This window comes from Sinohyriopsis cumingii, chromosome 10, assembly GCF_028554795.1.
Source record: "Sinohyriopsis cumingii isolate HCF-2022 chromosome 10, ASM2855479v2, whole genome shotgun sequence".
Lineage (NCBI taxonomy): Eukaryota > Metazoa > Mollusca > Bivalvia > Unionida > Unionidae > Sinohyriopsis > Sinohyriopsis cumingii.
In genome coordinates, this window is record NC_142970.1 from 11,807,409 (window position 1) to 11,831,626 (window position 24,218).

Here is a 24,218-nt window from a genome sequence, read left to right on the forward strand (position 1 = left end):
AATAAACAGTCATATAATTCAACCGTGTTTTCGAAATGGCCGGTGGGGATGTCATCTCCATTTGTAATTTGTTTGAGGTTCCCCAGTAACTCTTATCTTCGGTTATAGTGTAGTCTGTGCTTCTGGACTGTGCTGAGTTTGAATTATTGTGTGGAATTAAAGTGCAGTAGAGGGACTGACAGAAGGAAAAAAGGGAAAAAGGAGGGGCAGGTCCAATTTATTATGCTTAACTTTTGCCACGAAATGTGTGTGTGTGTGTGTGTGTGTGTGTGTGTGTGTGTGAAAGATAGAGAGAGAGAGAGAGTCAGTATGTACAAAATTGTATATCTTGCAGTGAATGATCAACATAATTGGTGGAGGTTAGCATTTTGAGCTAAATAAATGTATACATGTGTGACCTTGCATGAGCGTATAACTCAAACTATCCACATGTACATACTTGTACACTGTAATTATAACTGATCAAATAGATATATGTGTTTATAATTGTATTTATAACAGATGCATAATAATGTACATACATATATGACGCAATTATAGGAAGTCAAATATTGAGATACATATATGTCACAATTATTACAGATCAAATATTGACATGCATGTACACGGCAATTATATCAGATCAAATATATACATACATGTATTCCACAATCGTTACAGGTCAAATATTGATTTGCATGTACACGGCAAGTATAACAAATCAAATATTTACATACATGTACATTGGGGGCCCCTAGTAGCTGAGTGGTCTAAAAAGCTCACCGTTAAAGATCATTGCCATCTCACCTCTGTCTACGTGGGTTCCATTGTTGAGTTCGGCCAATGTGGGTATGTGAGAAAGCTTGCCAGTAGCTTCTCATTATTTTTTGTCGTTTTTTCCCAGGTTTATCCTGGGTTCTTCCTCACCATTTATACTGCAACAATGTATAGCCTATATTGTGCTGAAAAATGGTGTTACAACTTGCATCAACATCGGCTTGTACTGTGGCATTATAAACTACAAGTGCGCTATATTTATAACAGTTTGAATATTGACATACATGTACACTTCAGTTATAACACATCAAATATTTACGAACATGTACACTGCAGTTATAACACATCGAATATTTATATAGATGTACAGTGCAATTATTACAGCTCAAATAATGTCACACATATGCACGGTAATTATAACATTTCAAATATTTTGCATACATGTCCACTGCAATTTATACTGCTGAAATAATTACATTCATGTTAGCTGCAATTATAATAATTCATACGTTCAATATAAGGGACAGTCTTTTGTTTTCATTTTGCAAAATGTCAATTTATTTCAAACTACTGCAATGATAAAACATAATATATGCATTTCCCAATTTCTCCTGAGTCATGATCACTTTATACACAGTTTGAGAATGCTGGGATCAATACCAACATGTCTGAATGCCTGCTCCAGAGTACTGAAAGTGGCTTTTACAGCATTGTTTTGTCTCCATTGTCTCATTATTTCCAAACATTGACCTGGTAAGTCACGTGGGTGTTTGACACGAATTTGCTCGATTCTGGACACAGCAACTCCTAGTTCGACACCAAGATGGACATATTCTTTTCCAACCCTTCTACTGATCTGATCCAGATGTATATCATCAGGCTGCATGTCTAATACTTTCTGTGGGAGGCAAGACACTCTGTCCCCTGTAAAAAAGTAATTAAATTGACTCGAAAAAGACCAACTTGAAAACATCTACTTGCTTAAACACCATATATATATATATAGATAGATAGATATATACACAATGACTGATACCAAAAGGTTTTGTTTCTTGCAATGAGCCCCTGTGGGGTACGTTGGCCATATTGCAACAGACATGACCTTTTACCAATGCCCTTTGTAAGAATGCTTACAAATTGGTTGTCAAAATATTGATAGTAATGTTAAAGAAAAGGTTAAATAGGTTGTTGTGAAGAAATTCCCCATGGTCACAGCCACTGCGTAAAAAGATAATACTGCACACGAGTTCAATGGGTTTACTGGATAAATTAGAATCACATGCAGTGATATGTTAACATGCTGTCTTATCAAAATTATTTAATGACACACACCAGATGTTTTTGCTTTTGTTGCTTTTGAATTTAAGGCCATTTCTCAATGCAAGATAGATTGTTCATGGCAGCCAGTATAACTGGTAGAGGAAGAACCCGGGAAAAGCCAAGGAACAACCACTGTCTCATGGAAAGTTGCTAGCAGCTTTCTCACATACACAAATTCAGCCAAGCTCAAGAATCAAACCTATGCAGACAGAGGTGAGTTGGCGGTGATCATAACAGACAAGCGCATTAGATCACTTGGAAACCCACGGCTCCCGTACTATTTGTAAAATATACCAAACTATGCGATAACATGCATACATATGGATACATTTATACAGGTAAAATGCACTAAATCTGAGAACATTATTAATCTGCTTTTCTGCAAGAATTAATCATTAATCATGAAAATATTTCAGTAACATATGATTTCCAAACAAACCTGTTGCGCTGACTGATTTGAGAATGCCAATATCAATGCCAACAACTTTAAATGCTTCTTCCAGGTTTTTTGTAGTGGCTTTGTCCTGATTTTGCTGCTTCCATTTAATCAAGATCATAAGACATGCAGTGGCTACATCTGGATAGTTGTCTTGTATTTGCTGGATGCTAGCCTCCGAAAGTTCAAGCTCTAAACCGAGGCGGAGGAACTCCCGTCCAATATTCAATGACAGTCTGCCCAATTGTCTCTCAGACAGTGTCTCATCTTCAAGTGGTAAAACTAGAATATATGACAGGAAAAGCATCAGATTTAACCTTGGATGTGCATTTGACAAAATTAATAAGCGGGCCTATTTTCAAAAGGAACGATGTTTTTTTTTTTTTCTGTTAGAAAACGGAAAGTTATTTTTTAGGGGTATTGATTTATACTCATACGCATTAATATGGTTAAGAACGCTATTTGTTTTTCAAAATCTAATGCGTATGTACATGAATATTTTGTATCTGATTGTCTGTTTCTAATGAATGAAAGCACTGAAATTTCTTTTACAAAGTCCAACAGAAACGATTTTGATGAAGAAAGGATTATTGTTCATTTTAATTTTGTGGGAAGGGTTTAAACACCTGCAATTTTCAAAACAGTTGGTTTCATTCAAAACATTAATTTCTAATTTCCACTTTTATTTATTTGTGAACATGATCATCAAAATTGAGACTTCTTTTTCAATGTCCTAATCTATCAGCATCCTTTGTCTGATGTCCATTTTTCACAATATGCTGTCGTTCATGCACAAACATGGAGAACTGTATGTAAATTGAGTGAAGAATGTGATTTATTTTGTATTGTGAGTTTATCATACCTATGTGATCACTTGGCAATGAAACGATGTATACTAATTTAGACAAAGTAACATTATAAACAAATGTAGACAAAGTAACAAGGCATACAAAATTAGACAAAATAACAATATATAGTGACTTAGACAAAGTAACAACGTATAGCATTTTAGAAACATTAACAATATTTGCTGACTAAGACACGGTAACAATACATATCGGCTTAGACAAAGTAACAATATATACCGCCCTAGACAAGCTAACAATATATACCGAATTAGACAATATAATAATATAGACAAAGTAAAAGTATATACCGACTTAGACAAAGTAATGATAGGGTACTGCATTTGTATGGGAAAATATGAATGAGTTTTTCGGATGATATACTGTAACACGTTGGGAGTGCAGTATATCAATCCAACAAAACGAGTTCATATTTTCCCATACAAATGCAGTAACCTTTGTATTATATGCTCATTTTCTTATTCTACCTAAGGCTTAATTATATCAACAAAATACATTTCAAGAAGCAAAGTAACTGAATGTATTCCATACTCCAAACTAAATACACAATCGCAGATTCATCAGGACACAAGAACAGAGTTATTAATGCACACATAACTCCGTCCAGATAAACTTGAACTTAGTCGCGCTAGACAATACTTTTGAAAGGAAGTGGTATTTAGGCCTACTTAAAAGTATAATTTAGAACTAGATTCTGAATGAATGCACATTTCAACAACTATTCATTGCTTCTAGAATGAAGAGATTTTAGTATTTTTCTCGATTCTACAAGAATTTGTGATTATGGACTGGATTTATATGTGCCAATTCTACATAAAGTATATCTTATTTAAGCACAGTAACAGTGTTTTCACATCTGCAAGTGTGTTTCTGTTCTACCATTGACTGTTTGAAATTATAATGTGCGAAAAATATTCTTTCAATTGTAATTATCAAATAGACGGTATGGAATATATTAAGTAGGATGTAATTGCACTTAGAATGTAGACAAAATTACATTACAATTTCGAAATGTATAATCAAGCTTTAGAACCCCGGACATGACTCATGTAATTCGGATTTGCAGAACTAAGAACATACATTTTGAGGAAATTCAGGATGTAAAACTATACATATATGTTTTGCCATTTTAATTACTAGCTAAAGAAGAATTCTTATGCCTTCTTACTTGAATGCTATTTGTAGGAACCATGTCTGGCGCCTATAGCTAGCCTAAATGCGAAATATTATATCAAAAAATAAGTTAATGCGGAATGTAGCGAAACAGCTGGTATGTGGCAGTCCACGAAACATCTGCTTTAGTTCATTCAGAAACAACTTAGTAGATGCTTTACTTTTAGGTTGATTACAACCAAAACGTAAGGCGTCTACTACGTGAGTGTACATGATTTGTTTACTAAGTAGTTCATAATACACGATTGCGCAGACATGAGTGCAATATCGTAAAATACTGAACAATTTTGACGATGTAAAATTAACGGAGAAACAAATAAGCATAAAACAACAATATATAGACAAAGTAAAAATATATACCGACTAAGTCTAAAAAACAACATATTCAGAATTAAGTAAAGTAATAATGTATACCGGCTAAGACAATGTAACAATATATACTGAATTAGAGAAAGTAACAATATAGACAAAGTAAAAATATATGCGTACTTAGACAATTCAAAATATATACTGACTAGGAAAAGTAACTATATATATATATATATATATATATATATATATATCAACTAAGACAAAGTAATAATATATACCTACTTAGTCAAAGTAACAATATATACCGACTTATAGAACATAACAATACATACCGACTTAAACAAAGAATCATTATATACTGAGGTAGACAATACAATATTTACCACTTTGACAATAATACAATGTGACTAAACGTAGACAGTACAATATATGCTGAATAAAATAGTACAATAATACATAGTGACTTAGAAAATAAAGCAATGCATACTGGCTTAGACAATAAAACATATGTATAACGACTTCTGCTAGGAGAACTAGACCTCTTATAGTTTATGTTGCTTACCAGACTCTTCTTCATCTTCTTTTGGACTCTCCTGAAATACAGACATAGTATCATAAGATGGACCTAAATGTTATATATTTTGGATGCATTATCTCTGAAATATATTTTTGGTACATTCTCAACCTTATCTTCAGGTGCTCCACTTGCAATAGCTAGCATTATTTCATAGTCAGAAATAGTTAACCTTATTCACAGGGAAATCCAATACAAAACCTTGTTCATACTCACAAATTCTGATCTGCAGCTGGTACGTGCCTATCATATACCAGTGTACGTAATGAATTATATTACTCTCATCCATCCTTTTTTTTACGTCTGTCACTCCAGAACACAAACGTATAAATGTGAAACATAAAAGTGCTTTTAGCAATAAAATTACATATAAAATAGACATAGGAGTAATGCAAATTGCAAAACTGATGTCACTGATGAACTGTATATATATATATATATATATATATATATATATACACACACACATCCCGAACATTCTTGGAAACTATTGAGTTATTCATTCAAATTTCATTAATTCGTAATGTTACTACTTTCCTATTGTTGCATGGTTTATCATACACACTAATACATTATTTCCCAAGAAACACCAATTTACTCCGAGACAAGCTGCACATCAAACCCAAATGAAAGACTAGCTATTTTCAACTATGAAACAGCCTTCAAACTGAAGATGTGGCTATACATTTATACAGGGTTTAAACAGTAGAAGGCCAGATCAATGCATGCTAGAGCTATCTCTAAAGATCTGCTGTAAACTTGATTCCAACTGTCAGTGTAATAAAATGGATTTTCCATTATGTAAACCTTATTAGTGATGTTCCAAGGTGTGCCACAACATGGATTGTCTTTGCTTTATATTACCACATACCTACTAAAACATAATCTATTACTTGGGAAACATATGCAAATAACAAGAGTCTATCAAAGGGATCGATGTTATACTGGATGACAGAATTTCCAGAAATTGCAGATAAGACAATATTTTCTTTGTAGCTGCTGAGTGTTGAAACCATTTCTGATATTCTTCAATAATAATAAAATTATTTCTTGTGGTGGACATACTGGTTGCCTGATTAGCTCCATATTCATTTACGAAAAACTACACAACAGCAGTATTTTGATGAAAACGTTCTGCAAGCATAATATTCATTATGGGAGTGTAGTAGCAACATGACTGTCAAGACACTGCAAGCATGCTATTCATTATGGGAGTGTAGTATCAACATGACAATCAAGACACTGCAAGCATAATATTCATTATGGGAGTGTAGTAGCAACATGACTGTCAAGACACTGCAAGCATACTATTCATTATGGGAGTGTAATAGCAACATGACTGTCAAGACAGTCATAATGTCAGTCATTTTCATGTACAACTGGCACATTATAATTTATAACCAACTAGGTATTATAAGCTATTTGTGATAATCCCATGTTGATATTGCAATATATTTGGGAGGATAAAAGATAATTAGTCACCATAAGGATGAAACACTCGTGTCCATATGACTCTTTATTTAATGCTAGTATTGAAGAAAAGATGGACATACATTGTTAGTTAGATTAGTGACAATTATTTTGCAATCAATAAAATTATAAGAAGCCTTTAAGTTAAACCCCATGATGAAATGTCCAATTTATTAGCGATAACAAGCTTTTCAGAATGGTTGATGTGGCAACCATATTGAATATTACATTTACATCATTTTCATTTAAGACTAACTTTACATCACTGAAAGTCTGCTGGCAAAATATTACATTAGTGTGACTTTCTCTTCAGGAATTGTTGTGATAACAAGATATAATCAGATCGGGAACATTTTTATTTACGATAGACATCATTAAAATTATGTAATGAAGCAATGTGTTGATATGACCGTCCATGTAGAAGGAGGAGTAATAACAGTAGCTTCAAGATGGCAACTGCAAGGACACGATATGGCCTGTCCAAGTGGTGCAATTTTCTTTTAAGACAATTATTTCTTGAGATGAATGGGTAATAACAGTTTCATTCCAATCCTTTCAGCAATTTTAGATGTGCCAAGAAGAAACTTGTGCTGAAGGACAGGCTCACAATGGGTGAACCACTATAGTGACTATACCACTTCTAGTCTATGTCCAGCGATATCAAAACAGTATCCAAACGTAAATGCAAATGTTGCAACCTTGCCCTGATGTCAAGGTCCATGCATCTCTGTATGAATTGTATTTGATTCGTCATCGCAAGAATGTATATTATTTATGAAGAGATTTAGAAAATACAAGCAAATGGAACAATAACGTACAACTTATTCAAATTTTCAATAAACTGACCATGATCTTCACCTGAACGTCAAAGTTCAAGTGAGTGTAAAACAAGACGAAACTGACAATGTGTCATACTGAACCATCCCAATAATAAAAACAAAACCATTTGGTGGTACAGAAGATGTAAGCAAAATTAAATCTAGTACGAAAACATTAAACAATCTGACAATACTATAACCCGCTACTGTGTCATGCTTTGCCACGATTGGGGATTACTAAAACTTGTCCTGACAATGATAATTGCATAAATATAAATACAGAATTGCAAACAATGGATTAACAAATTTTAATCTGCAAATTGGCTTCGGAACAAATATATTGTTATTGGAATGAATTGTGCATTTTTCATGGAGATTGAAAACAAAATATGCACTTGTTTTCATGGTATATATTCTCTTCTAGTAGATTTAAACCTGGAAGCTTTGAACATAATTCATATTCAAATTCTGATGGCAATGCTACAGAAAAGTAATACAAGTAAATATATTGTCAACCATGAAACAAAAGAGTTTTCTATCATATAGTTCATTGCAAACATTTTTTTAAAAATCATTTAAAGAGCATTTGTAATTTACATCAGAAAATAACTGTCTGGAGACGACTACTGAAGACATTCACTGTTAAGCATCAAATTTATGCCGCTCTCAGTGGTTCTGTAGTCCAGAAGCCACCCACTCCATATTACTTTGGATTTTGTCCTATATATATCAGCATTAAAATGTTGTAATGATGTAACAACAGGACAACAATGATCAGCCTTTGAAAAATTTGTAGCTGTAGTTTTCATGCTGCTTGGTTTGCAAGGTAGCTGGCTATTATCCGAAGGTTATTGTATCCCCTCCCCACAAGGGAGGCCCTGCCTTGGACCCAAGATACATTCTTGAGTCTCAGCATCAATGGCTTCTTTCTCTTCATGACTCCAAACCTTAGTTAGCAGGTTTCAACACTGTAAATACAAAAGTCCAAAATTAATTTAGACCTGAAAAAACAATGAAAATGAGTCCCATGCTATGTATAATGAATGCTAGCTTTGAAATGAATTATCTTGTAATATTTTGTTAACTAATATATTTTATTTCGATACTAAACTAACTTAATTGATGTTCATGGAAACTTCTAATACTGGTAATTTATGAAATGCAAAAACTGCATGACTTTGAAACACACACTGCAATCCCAGGACCTTTAATTTGCTTTGCTTTGAACAAATTATGTAAGAGCTGTCTTTAAGCATTCCACTGAAAACATCTTGCACAACAGAATAACAATTAAACATGAGAAAAATAAACATAATTACCCTCGTGCGCCTGCCAAATCAAAATGGTTGGTCCCTCCATCTTGTCTCCCTTCTGCCAAATATCGCTTGATTGTTATCAAAGGCCAAGAAGACATTCTGACCAACTCACATTCCTGTCATACTTATAACAGCTCCAAAGTGTCCGGCATTTGGCCTTAAACTCTCAGAAGTCTAACAACAAGGTAATCAATTAACAGTTTGTGGTGTACAGTGTCAGATGTTCGAGAACAATTCTGATCCTTTGCGACACACCACTGATTCACACCAGTCAATCTACTGAAAATTCAAAACCATTGCCAGGCATCAATGATTCAAGGTTGTCAATGTACTGGTGAAACAAGTTTGGCTGGTTTCTCTAATGTGTTGTTAGAACACATAAAAACACAGATTTGGATTTGTATAAATTGGTTTGTGTTCTTTTTTTCAAAAGCAGTAGAGTTCAGGTAAAAAATGATTTTTCCAGTAGAGACCCTTTAAAATGACCCCAAAAGCAATGAAGTTTTTTTCTTACCCCAATACAAGTCATCCGCAATGTGTAGTCCCAGCCTCTGATGTTTATGTACTCAACATTCCACCTTTTATACAATAGTTATGTCAATGATTTTTACTGTATGAAATAACGTATTGCAAAACAACAACCATGTGTAGTCAAATCTTTATCTTTTACTTTCCCTTTTGTCTAGAAAAGGAAAATATGAGGCATCATAATTTCTTAGTCAGACTACACTAAACATCATGGTGATGGCGGTGGTGATGGTGGTGAATACATAATTAATGAATAGATTCATATTAACCGGGTAAGAGTGGGTAATCTGCAAGAGTTACTTCCCTTTGTCTCTACAAGTATAGACATACTTTATCAAGTCTTTTGAAGGGCCGGATTAAGGAAGTAGCAGAAGTTATTCCTAACGTTAATGTGATTGGGTATTTGACAGAGTAATGCTTAATGATAATATGACCGTGTATTTGACAGTAAATTTCCTAACCCAACATTAACATGGCTAGGTATTTGACGTAGTAATCCTAACATTAAGGTGATAGGGTATTTGACACAGTAATTTTGAAGGTTAATGTGATTGTGTATTTGCCAGAAATTGCTAAATCACTATAGTATCGAATCTTTTTATTGTGAAACTTTTTATCTCGATATATATATATATGGCTGATCTTCGTATGTATTGTACGATCAGGGCTATAGTATATTCAAGTGGGTACTTCAGTTATGCAATGTGATACGTTATAGACACATTTTTGTGGTGGAGTGTACATTTACCCAAGATTTTACAGGATTACTTGTTCATACTCACCTCTTCCTCAAACCAGAATTGAAGAAGTTCTTGTGACACAAGTACATGACTCTTGTTGTGGGAATGGCATGGTACGTTTACATTCTTCTGTAGCAGTGGCACAGCAATCAGGCCCTCCAAATCGTCTGGATCTGAATCAGGGCATTGTATATGTAGCTCAAACTGCAGACCCTCACACAGGTTTCCGATTATATTTGACAGGTTCTCAAAGATGAAGATTCTTGCTTCATTGCCATGCTTTGAAGACCAACTGATATCTGTAACGCCCATTCTTGTCACACGAGCACAGATGGAATAATGGCTCAAGTACAGGGTCAGCCTGTGATGAACGTCAAGGTTATAGACACAGCAACCACAGTATATCAGATTATCTGATTTCTGTTTGGAGATGGGCCAGCGTGTTAAACATGCACCAATAAGCCTATGAAAAACAGCTGGTGGTATAAATTTCCCTGTGCACACAAAGCATAGTACTGATGTACTGTCTATAGGAAAATGTGATTCCGGGGAGATAATTTGTTTTGGTGTTGTTTGACGGAGCATGCATGGGGCAAGGTAGTAATCTTCTTCCTGAAATACAAGAAAGGAAGTGGCGGTTCATTAATATGATACTCAATTAAATTCATTGACTTTGTATACACTGGATGCAACACCTTCTACCGATAATTTGTAAGTATATTACATTGTATCTCTTGATCTCAAACAGCCTTTAAGTTACAAAGCAGAAAGGAAAAGTAATTGAACACTTACAATATTAACCTCTAGTGATGATATACAAATATACACCACTCTATCATTTTAAAATTTCCAGATAACTCATAAACTAGTCGTAATAAAACAGTAGGTGCTGAATTAATTATTTCATATAGAATAATCGACTGGAATACAATAACAATCAAAATTGGCAAATGAAATCACAAAATATTGTTCATTTTACTGTATATAATGGCCGTTCGGAAGCAAATTTTGTAAAATACATCACACAATTCACAAGTTAAAATATCATGTTTTTTTAGATTTTCCTTTTATGTTAAAACTAAGTTATCAATAAACCATAAACAACAATACATTATAGTCCAGACTAGCCTACCCTTACAAGAATTTCTCAGTAATTATGTTCATATTTTCAACTAAAATACTTGTAAAGTACACTTATACCATAATAATGTTCAGTACAGATTCAGAAACCGAAATACAAATAATACACCTTGATGGCATGCAGCAAGCGTTACTCTTAACTTGACATAATCTCTGGTATTATAAAACACTGACATAGCAACTGCAATTATATCCACTGCCACCAGAAAGGCCAGCTGAAATTAATCCATGTTTAGAGGAATATCTCAACCTATTATATCAAAAGGATTTCATAAATTTCTTGCCGATGTTTTGACATTTAGAAAAGTGCTTGCTGTAGTGGCATTCAGACGGAGCTATTTGCGCACAGTTATGATTACCATTATGTAATATCATACCAGTTCCAGTTAATTAGACTGTATAGTTTCTGCTGTGTTTATGCAAAGTTATATCGCTAAAGGTAATGGTTTAATCACCAAAGGTGGCACATAAAACACACAAACCATCTTTTTAGTTTCTAAAATATCACAATAACTGACAAAAACCAAAAGATTTCATAGCTGGGTGTGACAGCAGTTCTTAAATGAAAACACTTGCTCTCATAGGCTCACAAAATGGCGTTCATATATTCAAGCCACAGATCACTCATGTTAATTTCCAAACGAACGTTATGTTTAATTTATATATTTCAATTTCGTTTCATTGTAAACGTCCTATGTATTATCTGTCCTCTACTATTTAGTTGTTCAAAGGAGTCAATCAAATAGCGTTGTAATGCCGCAGATGCTTTCATGAAAACCTCATTAAGTGCCCTTCAATTTATAAATGGTACATGTAGTCATTATGTTATGAGCCAGGGCTACGTGTTCTTGGTCAAAATAGGTTGTTGGCACTTTCTATGTCTACTGTGAATCACATATATTGGAACATCTCTCGGTATAACAATCCTTCATTTATAATGGAGGTTACATTTATGGGTCCCACTGACCTTGTCAACAGCCACTAGCAGTTTTATTCAAAGCTGCCTCAAAAGCCATTAGCCGATTTATTAAAGGCATCAACAACTTGAATTACAGCTTCATACTGAAACCTTAGTTTGACATTACTCACTCTCATATTAAATTTGCTTTCACTTTCTAAAGTACTATTTTCTCTTTTTCGTTTTTGCCAGAATGAGTTTTATATCATTTAGAATGAGAGCAGGTACATATGAAATGGAAGCATAGTCGTTATGAATCAACACTTTTTCTCAAAACAGTAATTATCACTCAACATTACATGTTTGCACAAGTAGTTACGAATCAGACTTCTACACAAGTCATCATCAATCAACATCGTATGTCTATACAAGTAATTATCAATCAGCACTATATGACTACACAGCAGTCATAATCAACCAACACTATCTGTACAAAACAAAATTCATTTTCAACCAACTTTTTATGTTTATTCAAGTCATTATCATTCAGCACTATCTGTCTACAAAGCAGTTATTATCAACCAACACTATCTGTTTACACAACAGTCATTATCAATCAACATTGCCTGTCTACACAGAAAAACAAATGCAATATTTAAACAGACCTTGACTACCTTTGTGTCTTCACTGTAAGATCTTGGCCTGGCAATAATGTGCAACGTCTCCATCACACGCAAGATATACACTTTATTGTCATGGAATTCCGGATTCCTCTCCCTTGACCAGATGGCATCTAGAAATTTAGAAAATAATGTCAACAGAAAGACACTAAAATTGTTTTTAAAGTTGACATTGTGTTCTTCAACTTCACTATGAAATAAACCTTTGTTGATTAACAATTTGAATCAAGAAAATTGCAACATGTTAATGTTGTGTTTATGTTCTCAGACTGTACATATTATCAAACGGAAACAAAATAACATACATTTTAATGAGAATTAGGAGCAATAATTTTAATATAAATTCAAGCATTATGTTTTAAAATATAAATTCAAGTTGGTTCAATACATTGAAAGAAATGAAATAATATATGTAGTATAGAAAAACTTCTGTAATTCAAAACAGCTATTACTCAAATTCATGGCATCACTCAAATGATGAGCATCATTCAAATGACTTGCTTAATCAAAATAGGGTCTAATGTATAATAGGTGGATTTGACCAGCAACGATACAGTTCAAGTTCTGCTGTCCTTTGGAAAAATGTTTAGTACCGAATCATAGAAAGCATTAGAATGTTTCGTATAGAGATTTATTATGATTATATTCGATACGTTCTTAAAATACTTCACCTTTATAAATTCAAAAGCTAATTTGACTGTTAAATTGAAAAATAAAGAGAACATTAACTTGTATCAGTATGTCATATGTCCAATAATCAGAGATCCCGAGCTAATTGAATGATACAAAATAACTTAAAATTGTATTAATGTGCCATATCTCCAGAATGTCAGAGACCTAGACTTGCTTCAGTGAATCATAAACTTCAGTGGTGTATCTCTATTACATAGGAAGTCTTGACATGTATCAACGTGTCATGAACTTGTATCAATGACATTTAATCAAACTGAATCCCGTGTGCAAGAGATACAACCTCAAACCAATGAGTTTAGTTTGGCTGCCTTTCATGTACCCATAATAATTCACATATTTCACTCAGGAGGCACTGGGTAATGTTCACAATATGGACACAATGGGTGCAAGATTTAAAGTCAATATGCGGGCCGAACCCGAATAGCAACCTGGTTTTATCCACATTTTTATATCACAGAGTTATCTGGTCCACACATTTGACGAAGTTACCCAGATCTATCTATGGAATCCATCCTGACTAGTTCCCGAGACCTATCTATTAATCCATCTTGACAAGTTGCCCATGCCTGCTCTGTGGCATCCATCTTAATGTTTCTTATTCCAAGTGGAAGCCAAACACCCTTGTTAGAGCAGTTATTTAATGAAAAACTAATTGTACTGTAGGGAATTGTTTTTACTCCTTTAGTTTGGCTTTCTGACTAAGAAATAAGTTCAAGTGCAAACCCTCTACAAAGTTTATCACAGAATGTTTGACATTTTGCTGCCTGCTTTTGCGTTAACTCTGCCTATAAACTCCACGTTTAATTCTTCATCCTGGCATAAATCATACACATTGGTTTAGAGATCATTCTGCATAGAACAGATGACCTCCTCAGCAGAGATTGTCTGCAAGAATAATCTACTTGCAATGAATATGGTGGACACGAATAATGATTTGTGCCATGACTCACCATCACAAAATACTTCATATTAACATTTAGACTTCACATTTGGCTTCATCCTTATCTCATATACAAGCTATCCACATGGTTTGGCTACGGTTTGTGCTGAAAAACTGAAGTTAACAGGCAGAAAAAAAAGTTACTGAACAAACAGATAGACAGACAGACAGTGTTATAAGAATTTGCTATGCCAAAAATGTGCATTAAAATAAAATGATTGTAAACAGGTCGTTAGTATATCATTAATACCTGTCCTTGTTTATGTGTGTGTGTGTGTGTGTGTGTGTGTGTGGGTGTGATTTGGATTTTTAATGTAGCTTTAACAGTCTTTCAGTCATATCGCTATGATGTCTGTAATGTGGCAGTTTATAGTGATGCCTATCACAGGGACATCATGCCGCATACATGTAGCATGATGTCCCACCCAGTCACATTATCCTGATACCAGGTCGACCAGTCCTAACACTAACCTCTTAATACTGTGCGCCAAGCGAGGCAGATGTTAGTGCCATTTTTGTAAGTCTTTGGTATGACTCGGTCGGGGATCGAACCCACGACCTCCCGCACCCGAGGCGGACGCTCCAACCACTAGGCCACCGGAACGGTTGATTGTTTATGTCAACATTGACAAGTGACGTAACACATGAAAGTCAGTATGTTCAAGTTTCTTACTTTAATTTCCATATTTTGTTTTGTGAGCACAAATGGGGTTTGGTGATTTTCTAATAATCTATAATAGATAAAACAAACACAATGAAGGTCATATCAGTAGACATCAGACACAAATAACTATAGGAAACCCACAGCCCCTTCATCAAATTCAGACAGTGAACCAATCCGTGTCGTACCACCCGCAATACCCTTGAGACAAGGAGCATGGATAGAGATAAGACTATACCAGACTTTAAAATAGGTACCTGATGATATGCAATGTGATGTTATGCATTAGAGTTGGTAGTAATTTGTTCTTTGAACTGTACTTGAAAACATGGGCAATATCATACATGCTTGATATAAATTTATCTTTTCTTCCAAATAATAAATTCTTACCTGGATGTGGCATAACAGAACAAAATACATTAAATGGGAAAATGTTCAAGAGGTACACAGCAGAAAGGGAAGATATTAAACAGGTACACATCAGAACACAAGGTATGAAACAAAAAGAAAATATTAAAGACATAAAATGATACAAACCTATCAGTTCCTGAGTGAGTTTTCCCTTTTCACTGAATTCACACCACTTGTTGGCAATGGTAGGGTTTTTCCTCATGAACATATCTGCCGTGATGAGGGTCTTCAGGGCATCGATCAACCATTGTGGATCCAGAATAACGTTCTCCCTCAATCCTTCAACGCTGAAACATTAGGCACATATACAGTGAGTAGAGACATTATTTCCCTCAAAGCATATTAATCAAATAGTGCAGACAACTATAAAGTACCTAACATTTACCTGTTGCAGGCTTTAGTAAGTCTTACAGATTAGAGAATTGTTAAGTTTAAAACCAGGTTGAAAGTTTTCACACAACTGTAATAAAATCATGCGACTTCTCTTATATGTCATACATCCCTTTTGGTTTAGAAAAAGCTACCAGCCGCGTATAATCTATCTATCTATCTATATATATATATATATATATATATATATATATATATATATATATATATATATATATATATATATATATATATATATATAATACTAGCTTTGTGTAAATATATATAATTCCATCCTTGTATAATAATATCTAATATAAAATATATTCTGGCAAAAATGTGCATTACCAGCCCTGTGTAATAATATATAAAATATACAAGTAAATATGGATGTAATTTTATATAGTTTTACTTCCAAGTTATAGGTGAAGCAACAAATGAAGTATGTTGTATTATGAACGCAAGTGAAGCTTTGCCCGCCTGCATTGGGATTATGTTTTGTTTCATTTTGAAATTTTAAATCTGCACTAAATATACATGTTGAAAGAATAAAGAAGACATTTTGGAAAAAAGGGCAGAACATATAAGTAAATACTTCCTATAAACATATCTGGAACTTACCTCACTATCATGGAAATCCCACACAGATATGTGGAATATATATTTATTTCATGAACATCGCACACACATATCTGGAACTTATCTCATTATCATGGAAATCCCACCCAGATGTGTGGAATATATATTTATTTCATGAACATCACACACACATATCTGGAACTTATCTCATTATCATGGAAATCCCACACAGATATGTGGAATATATATTTATTTCATGAACATCACACACACATATCTGGAACATATCTCAATATCATGAATATCCCATTCACATCTGGGACATATATAATTATCAAGGAAGCCCTTTACACATATGTTGAACCTGTCTCCTTATTATGAAAGTCCCCCACACCTTGTATCATCAAAGTTATAGGATATATTCATAGCATCATTATCTCAACTAATTGGGGATAAAAGCCAATTAGGATTGGAATGAAATGTTTTGATTGACAAAATCTGTTTTACAAAGAACATACTAATGCTTCAAATATTTATAAATATGCAGATGAGAAATATTCCACTTAAGTAATAGACTATTTGTTTTCCTTTTATCTTTTTTTTTAAAATAAAATTCATCCTCTGCATAAAATGACAGAATAATTACTCATACTTTGCTTACTAGATAACGGATACATATATGATCTCACCCTGTGGGACATATAGGCCTCAACATACCTGAAGTAGAGGATAGTGCCACTCTCATGCTGAAATCTTAGGAACAGTTTTAGTTCCTCTCTGTCGTCAATTCTAACAGTCCCTGACCAATTTATCTCTTCCACTAGACTGAGTGGCGCTACCTTTGGAAAGAACAAAATGTTAACAGTAAAGCAACCAGGTGTTAGACACAGCAATACATAACTAATGAACACAATGAAGTGATAAGAAGTCATTTAAATATCTTACTATACTTATAAATGGGACTTACAATGTCTGTACAAGTCATAATTGTATTCCAACACAGAGCAAAGTCCCAAAGGTAAATATAACCTGATTATTCAGCATATGGGATATTTTCAAACCATTGGTACACAATACTAAGAAATAAAGATACATAGTGCTGTGTGCATGGTAATACAAAATCCCAGTACTGCATTTATTACACTGATACAATACAACATTTACATAACATTTGAAAAAGTTTTTAACAAACACTCTATTATTTGCTTCCAATATTATGAATTCTTAATTCCCAATTCACACACTTTGTGATTCTGAATTAAGGTAATAAAAAACTCCTTAATTGTTCATCCTCATCATCAAGACACTCCCTTTACTTCAATGCTAAAGAATAAACAATTTATTACATGTTATTAAAATAGTTGTTCTATCTTTAGTAACTGCAGCCATGTTAATGGAAGATTGGTAGTTTTCATACAAACTAAAACGTTCTATGTGTCAGGATGATTTTCTGTCAAATGTGATCAAATTCTAATTTTATTAACAGATGTAAAACTTGATAGCAGGTTTTGCGATGATTAGAAAGGCTATCATATCAGCCATATTGTGCAAAATTCTATAATGCAGTCAGCAATATGGCCTCAAGTACACTGGATGAGATGATTGCAGTATGCTTAATATATGATGCCAGTAATAAGTTTTTCAAGATATTTAGTATCAATGAATTTGTGTTCACAAACAATTTATTTTCAGTAAAATAGGATATGTTGTCAGATGTTAAACCAATGTGTTACAATAATTGCATTATCGCACTCATTATTATAACATGATCTTCAATAAAATACTCACTCCATTTAAAATGAGTCACCCTTTATGATGTAGTTTGATATATATAATGTACATTCAGGAAGAGGCCCAATACTACAGAGAGAGTTGGATTATGACGGTTCATTATAGTCCATGTTACAATTGCCATGGTGAGAGATCAATATCATATGATGTTTATCGTCCTGATTACTATGGAAGCTAAAGTGTTTCAACGGAGGTCACACAGTACAGTGTATCACATGGAACCAAGCCTTATCAAAATTAAATCAATTGGTCTCTGAAACATATACTAATGACACTGGAGTCACCTGGAATGCAAATCTGACATACCCTAGCGAACTTACCAAGCTTTTATCTAATGTTTCTCGGTCATTCAAGTGAATAAGTCAAAAATAGGTTTTCTACCCGGCAACTGAGGATGCCACACCATTGCTATTGGAACCAGCCTTGACATGACCTTAATAAAGTATGTCTTAAGACATATTCCTACAAAGTTGTTCAAAATTGACTCAGGTATTCTTAAGAAGAAACAGAAAAAAGTTTTCAGTTCTCCATATAACTGCTATAGAAGTCAAACCATTGTTATGACAGTCAAGCTAACATAATTTTGATGTTTAAATACAGCCATGTCCATTAAACCAAATCTAATTCAATCAATGGCTTTTGAGAAGCTAAAAAATGCCATGTGAGCTCAAATCTGTGTAATCTGGATTTGTTCAGCTATGCTTACTTTGACGCCCGAAGCTTTTAGTGTCATGATTGCATGCTCCAATGGGAGCCATCTGGCTGGTTTTTCTTCACCCCAATGGGGCTGTTGTGATGCTAGCTCAAAAATCCGTCTTTTCAATTCCCCCAGCTTGGGGTCAGTCATGGTATTATCAATGGCAATATCATCCTTAAGGTGGAGTATGGTTGGTTTGTCGTTCAATATGAGGCGGACTTTTTTAAAGTACTCATCCGTGATGCGCTGTCGAGATTTCTATAAAAGAAATTAAAATAATTCAAAACCAGATTATATGTACTTTTGTCACCATGGTAGAAAGGATGATAAAATACTCCATATCAAATTAAATGATTCCATAATATATCAACATTTAACAATGGTATCATTCAATTTTTCAAGTCAAAATCTTTTTCTTTCTGAATGTTTTATGCTTATTGAACCCAGGAAATATTGACGCTTCCCCCCCCCTAAAAAAAAAAAACAATCGTCACCTTCAATCAGTCAGGATACACATACAAACTGATAAAATATTAAACTTCCGCCTTCCAACCTTTCAGGATATATTCGTAAGAAAACAAATATTTTTACCAAACTTCACTGGCATACTTTAAGCGGTTTTAATGTAAACATCCAAATAATGTTCAATTTTAAAATGCTGGTCATGAAAATTCAAATAGGAAATAAAGAAAAAGGGCTGTAATGTTCTAAAATTGAAAGCTGCTAATTTATATACATTGTACTAATTCAAATAAGTATACTAAATTTAATCTGTCTACCAGAGTTTTGTTTAATCATATAATTTTTCAGCTCAAAACATTTTTAAATCTGCAAAAAGATAAATAGCTAATCAGGTCAACTAAATATGAATTAAAAACAAAGTACTAAATTGAGTCTTGCCCAATTGTTCTTACAAGATATTTATAACAAAAAATATTAATGTCCAAAAGGATAAACTATATATTTTTTTAATGCTATAACGGCTTGAAAATTCAATCAGGTCATCGGTGTTTTAATATAATGATGAAAACCAAATTGTATTTGTCTGCCTACATTATTTCTGTTTAAACACGCCTACTATGCTATTTGTATGTAAAAAGTACATCAAGGAGTTAACAAGTTTTTGAAAATATTAAAATTACGGTCACAGTCAACTGTAACCTAAACATCTATGTATCACAACATTGTGGCATGGTATTGATCGGTACCCTTTTGGCAAACTTGCTTACAGAAAGGTTTGATGTGTGGACGGACTACTAACACTTACAACATCATTATATCTCTCTTCACTGCAGTAGCTGAGATAAAACTTTAGCCAAATGTGATAGCCATATTCATTTTCTTCAGGAAAGATATGCCCATGTTTGAGCAAAACTGAGCTTTTCCCAACTACCATGACTCTTTAGCTAACCGCAATTTCTCCAAACATTGTTGGAGAAGGGCAAGCATTTAAATGTGCCAGGGTTACTTTGTTCAAGAAAACACAACCAAATGTATATATTATACTAAGCTGTTCTAAGTGTTCTAAGTGTATCCCTGATTTAGCAAACGTAATTATGCCTCCCGTCAAGTTCATAAAGGTAATAAATATGATCTATAAAAATGATATTAAATGAGTACCTTAAGCTGATGCAAGGGTATTAAACATCTATCTAAAACTAATAGCAGGGCATTAAACATCTATCTAACGCTGATAGATGGGCATTGAAAGAGTACATTAATCTGATGCCAGGGCATTAAACAAGTATCTCAGACTGATAAACAATACATCAAAAAGGACCTAAAATGGATAGCAGGGCATTTAACATGTACCTAAAACGGATACCAGGGCATTATACAAGTACCTAAAAATGATGCCAGGGCATTACACAAGTACCTAACACCGACAGCTGGGCATTAACACAAGTACCTAAAACTGATGCCACGGCATTAATCAACTATCTAAAATAGATATCATGGCATTAAACAAGAAAATAATAATGATAGCAGGACATAAAACAAGTATATAATACTGATAACAGGGCATTACACATATATCTAAAACTGATAGCAGGGTATTACACAAGTCATTAAAATTGATAACTGGGCATTTGACATGTACTGATTGATAGAAAGGCATTACACTACTATCTACAACTGATAGCGGGGCATAAAACAAGTGCCTACAACTAATAACCGGGCACCAATCAAGTACCTAAAGCTGATTACAGGGCACCAAAAAGTTCCAAGAACTGATAGCTGGGCAGTAAACAACTGGCTAAAAATAGTAACAGGGCATGAAACAAGTACCTAACACTAATAACATTGCATCAATCAAGTACTTAAAAATCTACAACTGGGCATAAAAAAAGTACCTAACATTGATAACATGGCATCATACAATTACATAAAGCTGATAACAGGACAGGAAGCAAATACCTAAAACTGAGAGCATGACATCAAATATTCGATAATACTAGTAACAGAAGACCCAGTGCTCTGGTATACAAAGCTTTCTTCCTGAACTAGAAATCAATTACAGCTGCGAAACAATCTCGAAAAATTACATTCAACATTTTAAAAAAAATACACTCAGAATCCCATCAAGACACACCTCTGGTATCTTGTCTGCATGTGTTCCCACCAGAATCACAGGGGCGATGCCAGCTTTAGAGGACCATGCACAGGAATGTATGGAATTCAGCCAAATCTCAATCAGGTCTGATGACAGAAAAGACAACTACTTTATACAACTCAATGTAATGACAATAATGATAATAATAACAATAATAATAATAATAAGAAGAAGAAGAAGAAGAAGAATGAAAGAAAAAGAAGATGAACAACAACAACAGCAACAATAAAAATTACAATATATATATATATATATATATATATATATATATATATATATATATATATTAGTTTAGGTCATGCAGTTGCAGCATTCCGAATTATTTTTATAAAAATGAACACCAAAAATTAAGCCAAATGTATGACACTCGTGCATCATAATTCATTGCTATACTAATATTTCTTCATTATTTAATAGTATCTGTAATTAAAATGTCCACTATATTTATTTAACAATTGTTCATCAATGGAACTGCCATTTTATCTTCAGAAAGAATTTTCAGGAATTCGAGATGAGACCACATTTTACTTTTAATTGCTGAGTGTTTAAACCATTTTCAGTATTCTTGAACAATAAAAACAAATTCAAATTAGACAATAGTAATATTTTATGTTAAATTGTTTTTTTAGAATCAGTCAAACATTATCAGAAATCTTCAGTTGAACTCAGTACCAATATGACCATTCGTTCACAAGGAGTAGTGATAACAGGGTTTATAAAATCGCTGTCACGGTGGCCCTATTATAAATAAAACTGGCACCTTTTCTCTTAGTAGCAGTTTTATTCCGTACACCTTTTGGTGTAATCCCCATGTCAGTATGGCCATCAATTCATGAGAGACAATAATACAATGTTCAAGATGGCCACTATGGTGTCTATATTTCATGTTTGATTGGCATTAATTTCATTCGGGTCTAACTAGACACCATAAGACGTCTTCTGGTGACAATGCCATGTCATTAAAACTTTATATTTTTGAAGAGTAGCAATAATCTGGCAGCACTAATGGTGATCATAACAGCACAGTTTTCGTTTAGGTTTAATTAGCTATCATAAGGACTAATTAGCTATCATATGGACTAATTACCTATCATAAGGTTCAATTAGCTATCATAAGGACTAATTAGCTAGTATGCGGACTAATTAGCTATCATAAAGATTAAATAAATATCATAAGGACTAATTAGATATCATACAGACTAATTAGCTATCATAAGGTTCAATTAGCTATCATAAGAACTAATTAGCTATCATAAGGTTGAATTATCTATCATAAGAACTAATTAGCTATCATAAGTACTAATTAGCTATCATAATGACTAATTAGATATCATAAGAAGTATTCTGACTTCCATCTAAGAGGAGAAATAATAACAGTCATCAAGCTGGTCAGTGCAAGGTCATTCTAGAGGTCAAGACAAGAAAATGTTAATTCAGGACCAAATAAATGCGGCCTTAAAAATTCTTCTGGTGAAAACAACAGATAAGACAAATCTAATTAATTTCATACAAGACATCATAAAATGTCTTATACTGAAAACCTCATGCTGTTATTACCGTCTCATCAGGAGGAATAGCAATAACAAAAAATATACAATGGCTGCTATGGCGGCCATGTTAGCTATTTTGGCTGTATCATTTGTATTTAGGGCGGGTTAGACATCATGTGAAATGTTAGTGTGAAAATCACATGTCTAGATGACCATATCAGATGTCCAATCAATATCAGTTTCATTTAGGACCAATGGGACATGATAAGCAGTCTTGTACTGAAGACCCCACATTAACGTGGTTTTCTGTTCAGGAGAAGTAGTGATAACAAGATTATCAGTTGGCCACATTACCTACTGGATGCCAGAGCAACACCATTTCATGAATGTGTATCTAACTTTCATGGCAATTCTTAAAGTAATTTAGGTGTAGTAACTTTAGCAAACTTGTGCCTCCAGATGAATAACTAAAGATAGACTTTCAGGTTTATGACCAGTTGAGTTAAAAACAGTTTTGGTTGTCCTCATATCTTATAATAATAATAATAAAAATAATAATAATAATTATTATTATTATTATTATTATTATTATTATTATTGGTGTTATTATTATTATTCAGCAACATTACACTCAGTGTTAAAACAACTGCTCCAGTGGCCTAGTGTTAGTGCGTCCGCCTCGGATGCGGGAGGTCGTGGGTTTGATCCCCAGCCGAGGAATACCAAAGACTTATAAAAATGGTACTAAAAGCTGCCTCACATGGTGTTCAGCATTACGAGGTTAGTGTTAGGACTGGTCGGTCTAGTGTCAAGATAATGTGACTGGGTGGGACATCATGCTACATGTCTGCAGCATGATGCCCCAGTGCTAGACACCACTATAAACTGCCACATTACAGACCTCGCAGCGAGACAACTGAAAACATGTTAGAGCTACTTTAAAAAT

General features: G+C 33.8%; 1 protein-coding gene across 4 annotated transcripts in view; it reads right to left on the reverse strand.

The window, feature by feature from the left end:
* Positions 1 to 475: 475 nt before the first annotated feature.
* Positions 476 to 24,218, reverse strand: part of LOC149789598 (uncharacterized) — a 58,601-nt gene continuing 34,858 nt past the window's right edge. For 3 of the 4 annotated variants that reach the window (XM_089971617.1, XM_089971616.1, XM_089971618.1), the window contains 9 exons: positions 21,762 to 21,868; positions 19,178 to 19,426; positions 17,398 to 17,519; positions 15,859 to 16,019; positions 13,013 to 13,140; positions 10,352 to 10,921; positions 5,426 to 5,456; positions 2,516 to 2,794; positions 476 to 1,680 (listed from right to left, as the gene is read on the reverse strand). In XM_089971617.1, the coding sequence (XP_089827743.1) occupies positions 1,379 to 1,680; positions 2,516 to 2,794; positions 5,426 to 5,456; positions 10,352 to 10,921; positions 13,013 to 13,140; positions 15,859 to 16,019; positions 17,398 to 17,519; positions 19,178 to 19,426; positions 21,762 to 21,868 (1,949 nt within the window). In that variant the 3' untranslated portion in view covers positions 476 to 1,378. The remainder of the gene's footprint in view (positions 1,681 to 2,515; positions 2,795 to 5,425; positions 5,457 to 10,351; positions 10,922 to 13,012; positions 13,141 to 15,858; positions 16,020 to 17,397; positions 17,520 to 19,177; positions 19,427 to 21,761; positions 21,869 to 24,218) is intronic. The other variant, XM_089971619.1, reaches the window with a different exon arrangement.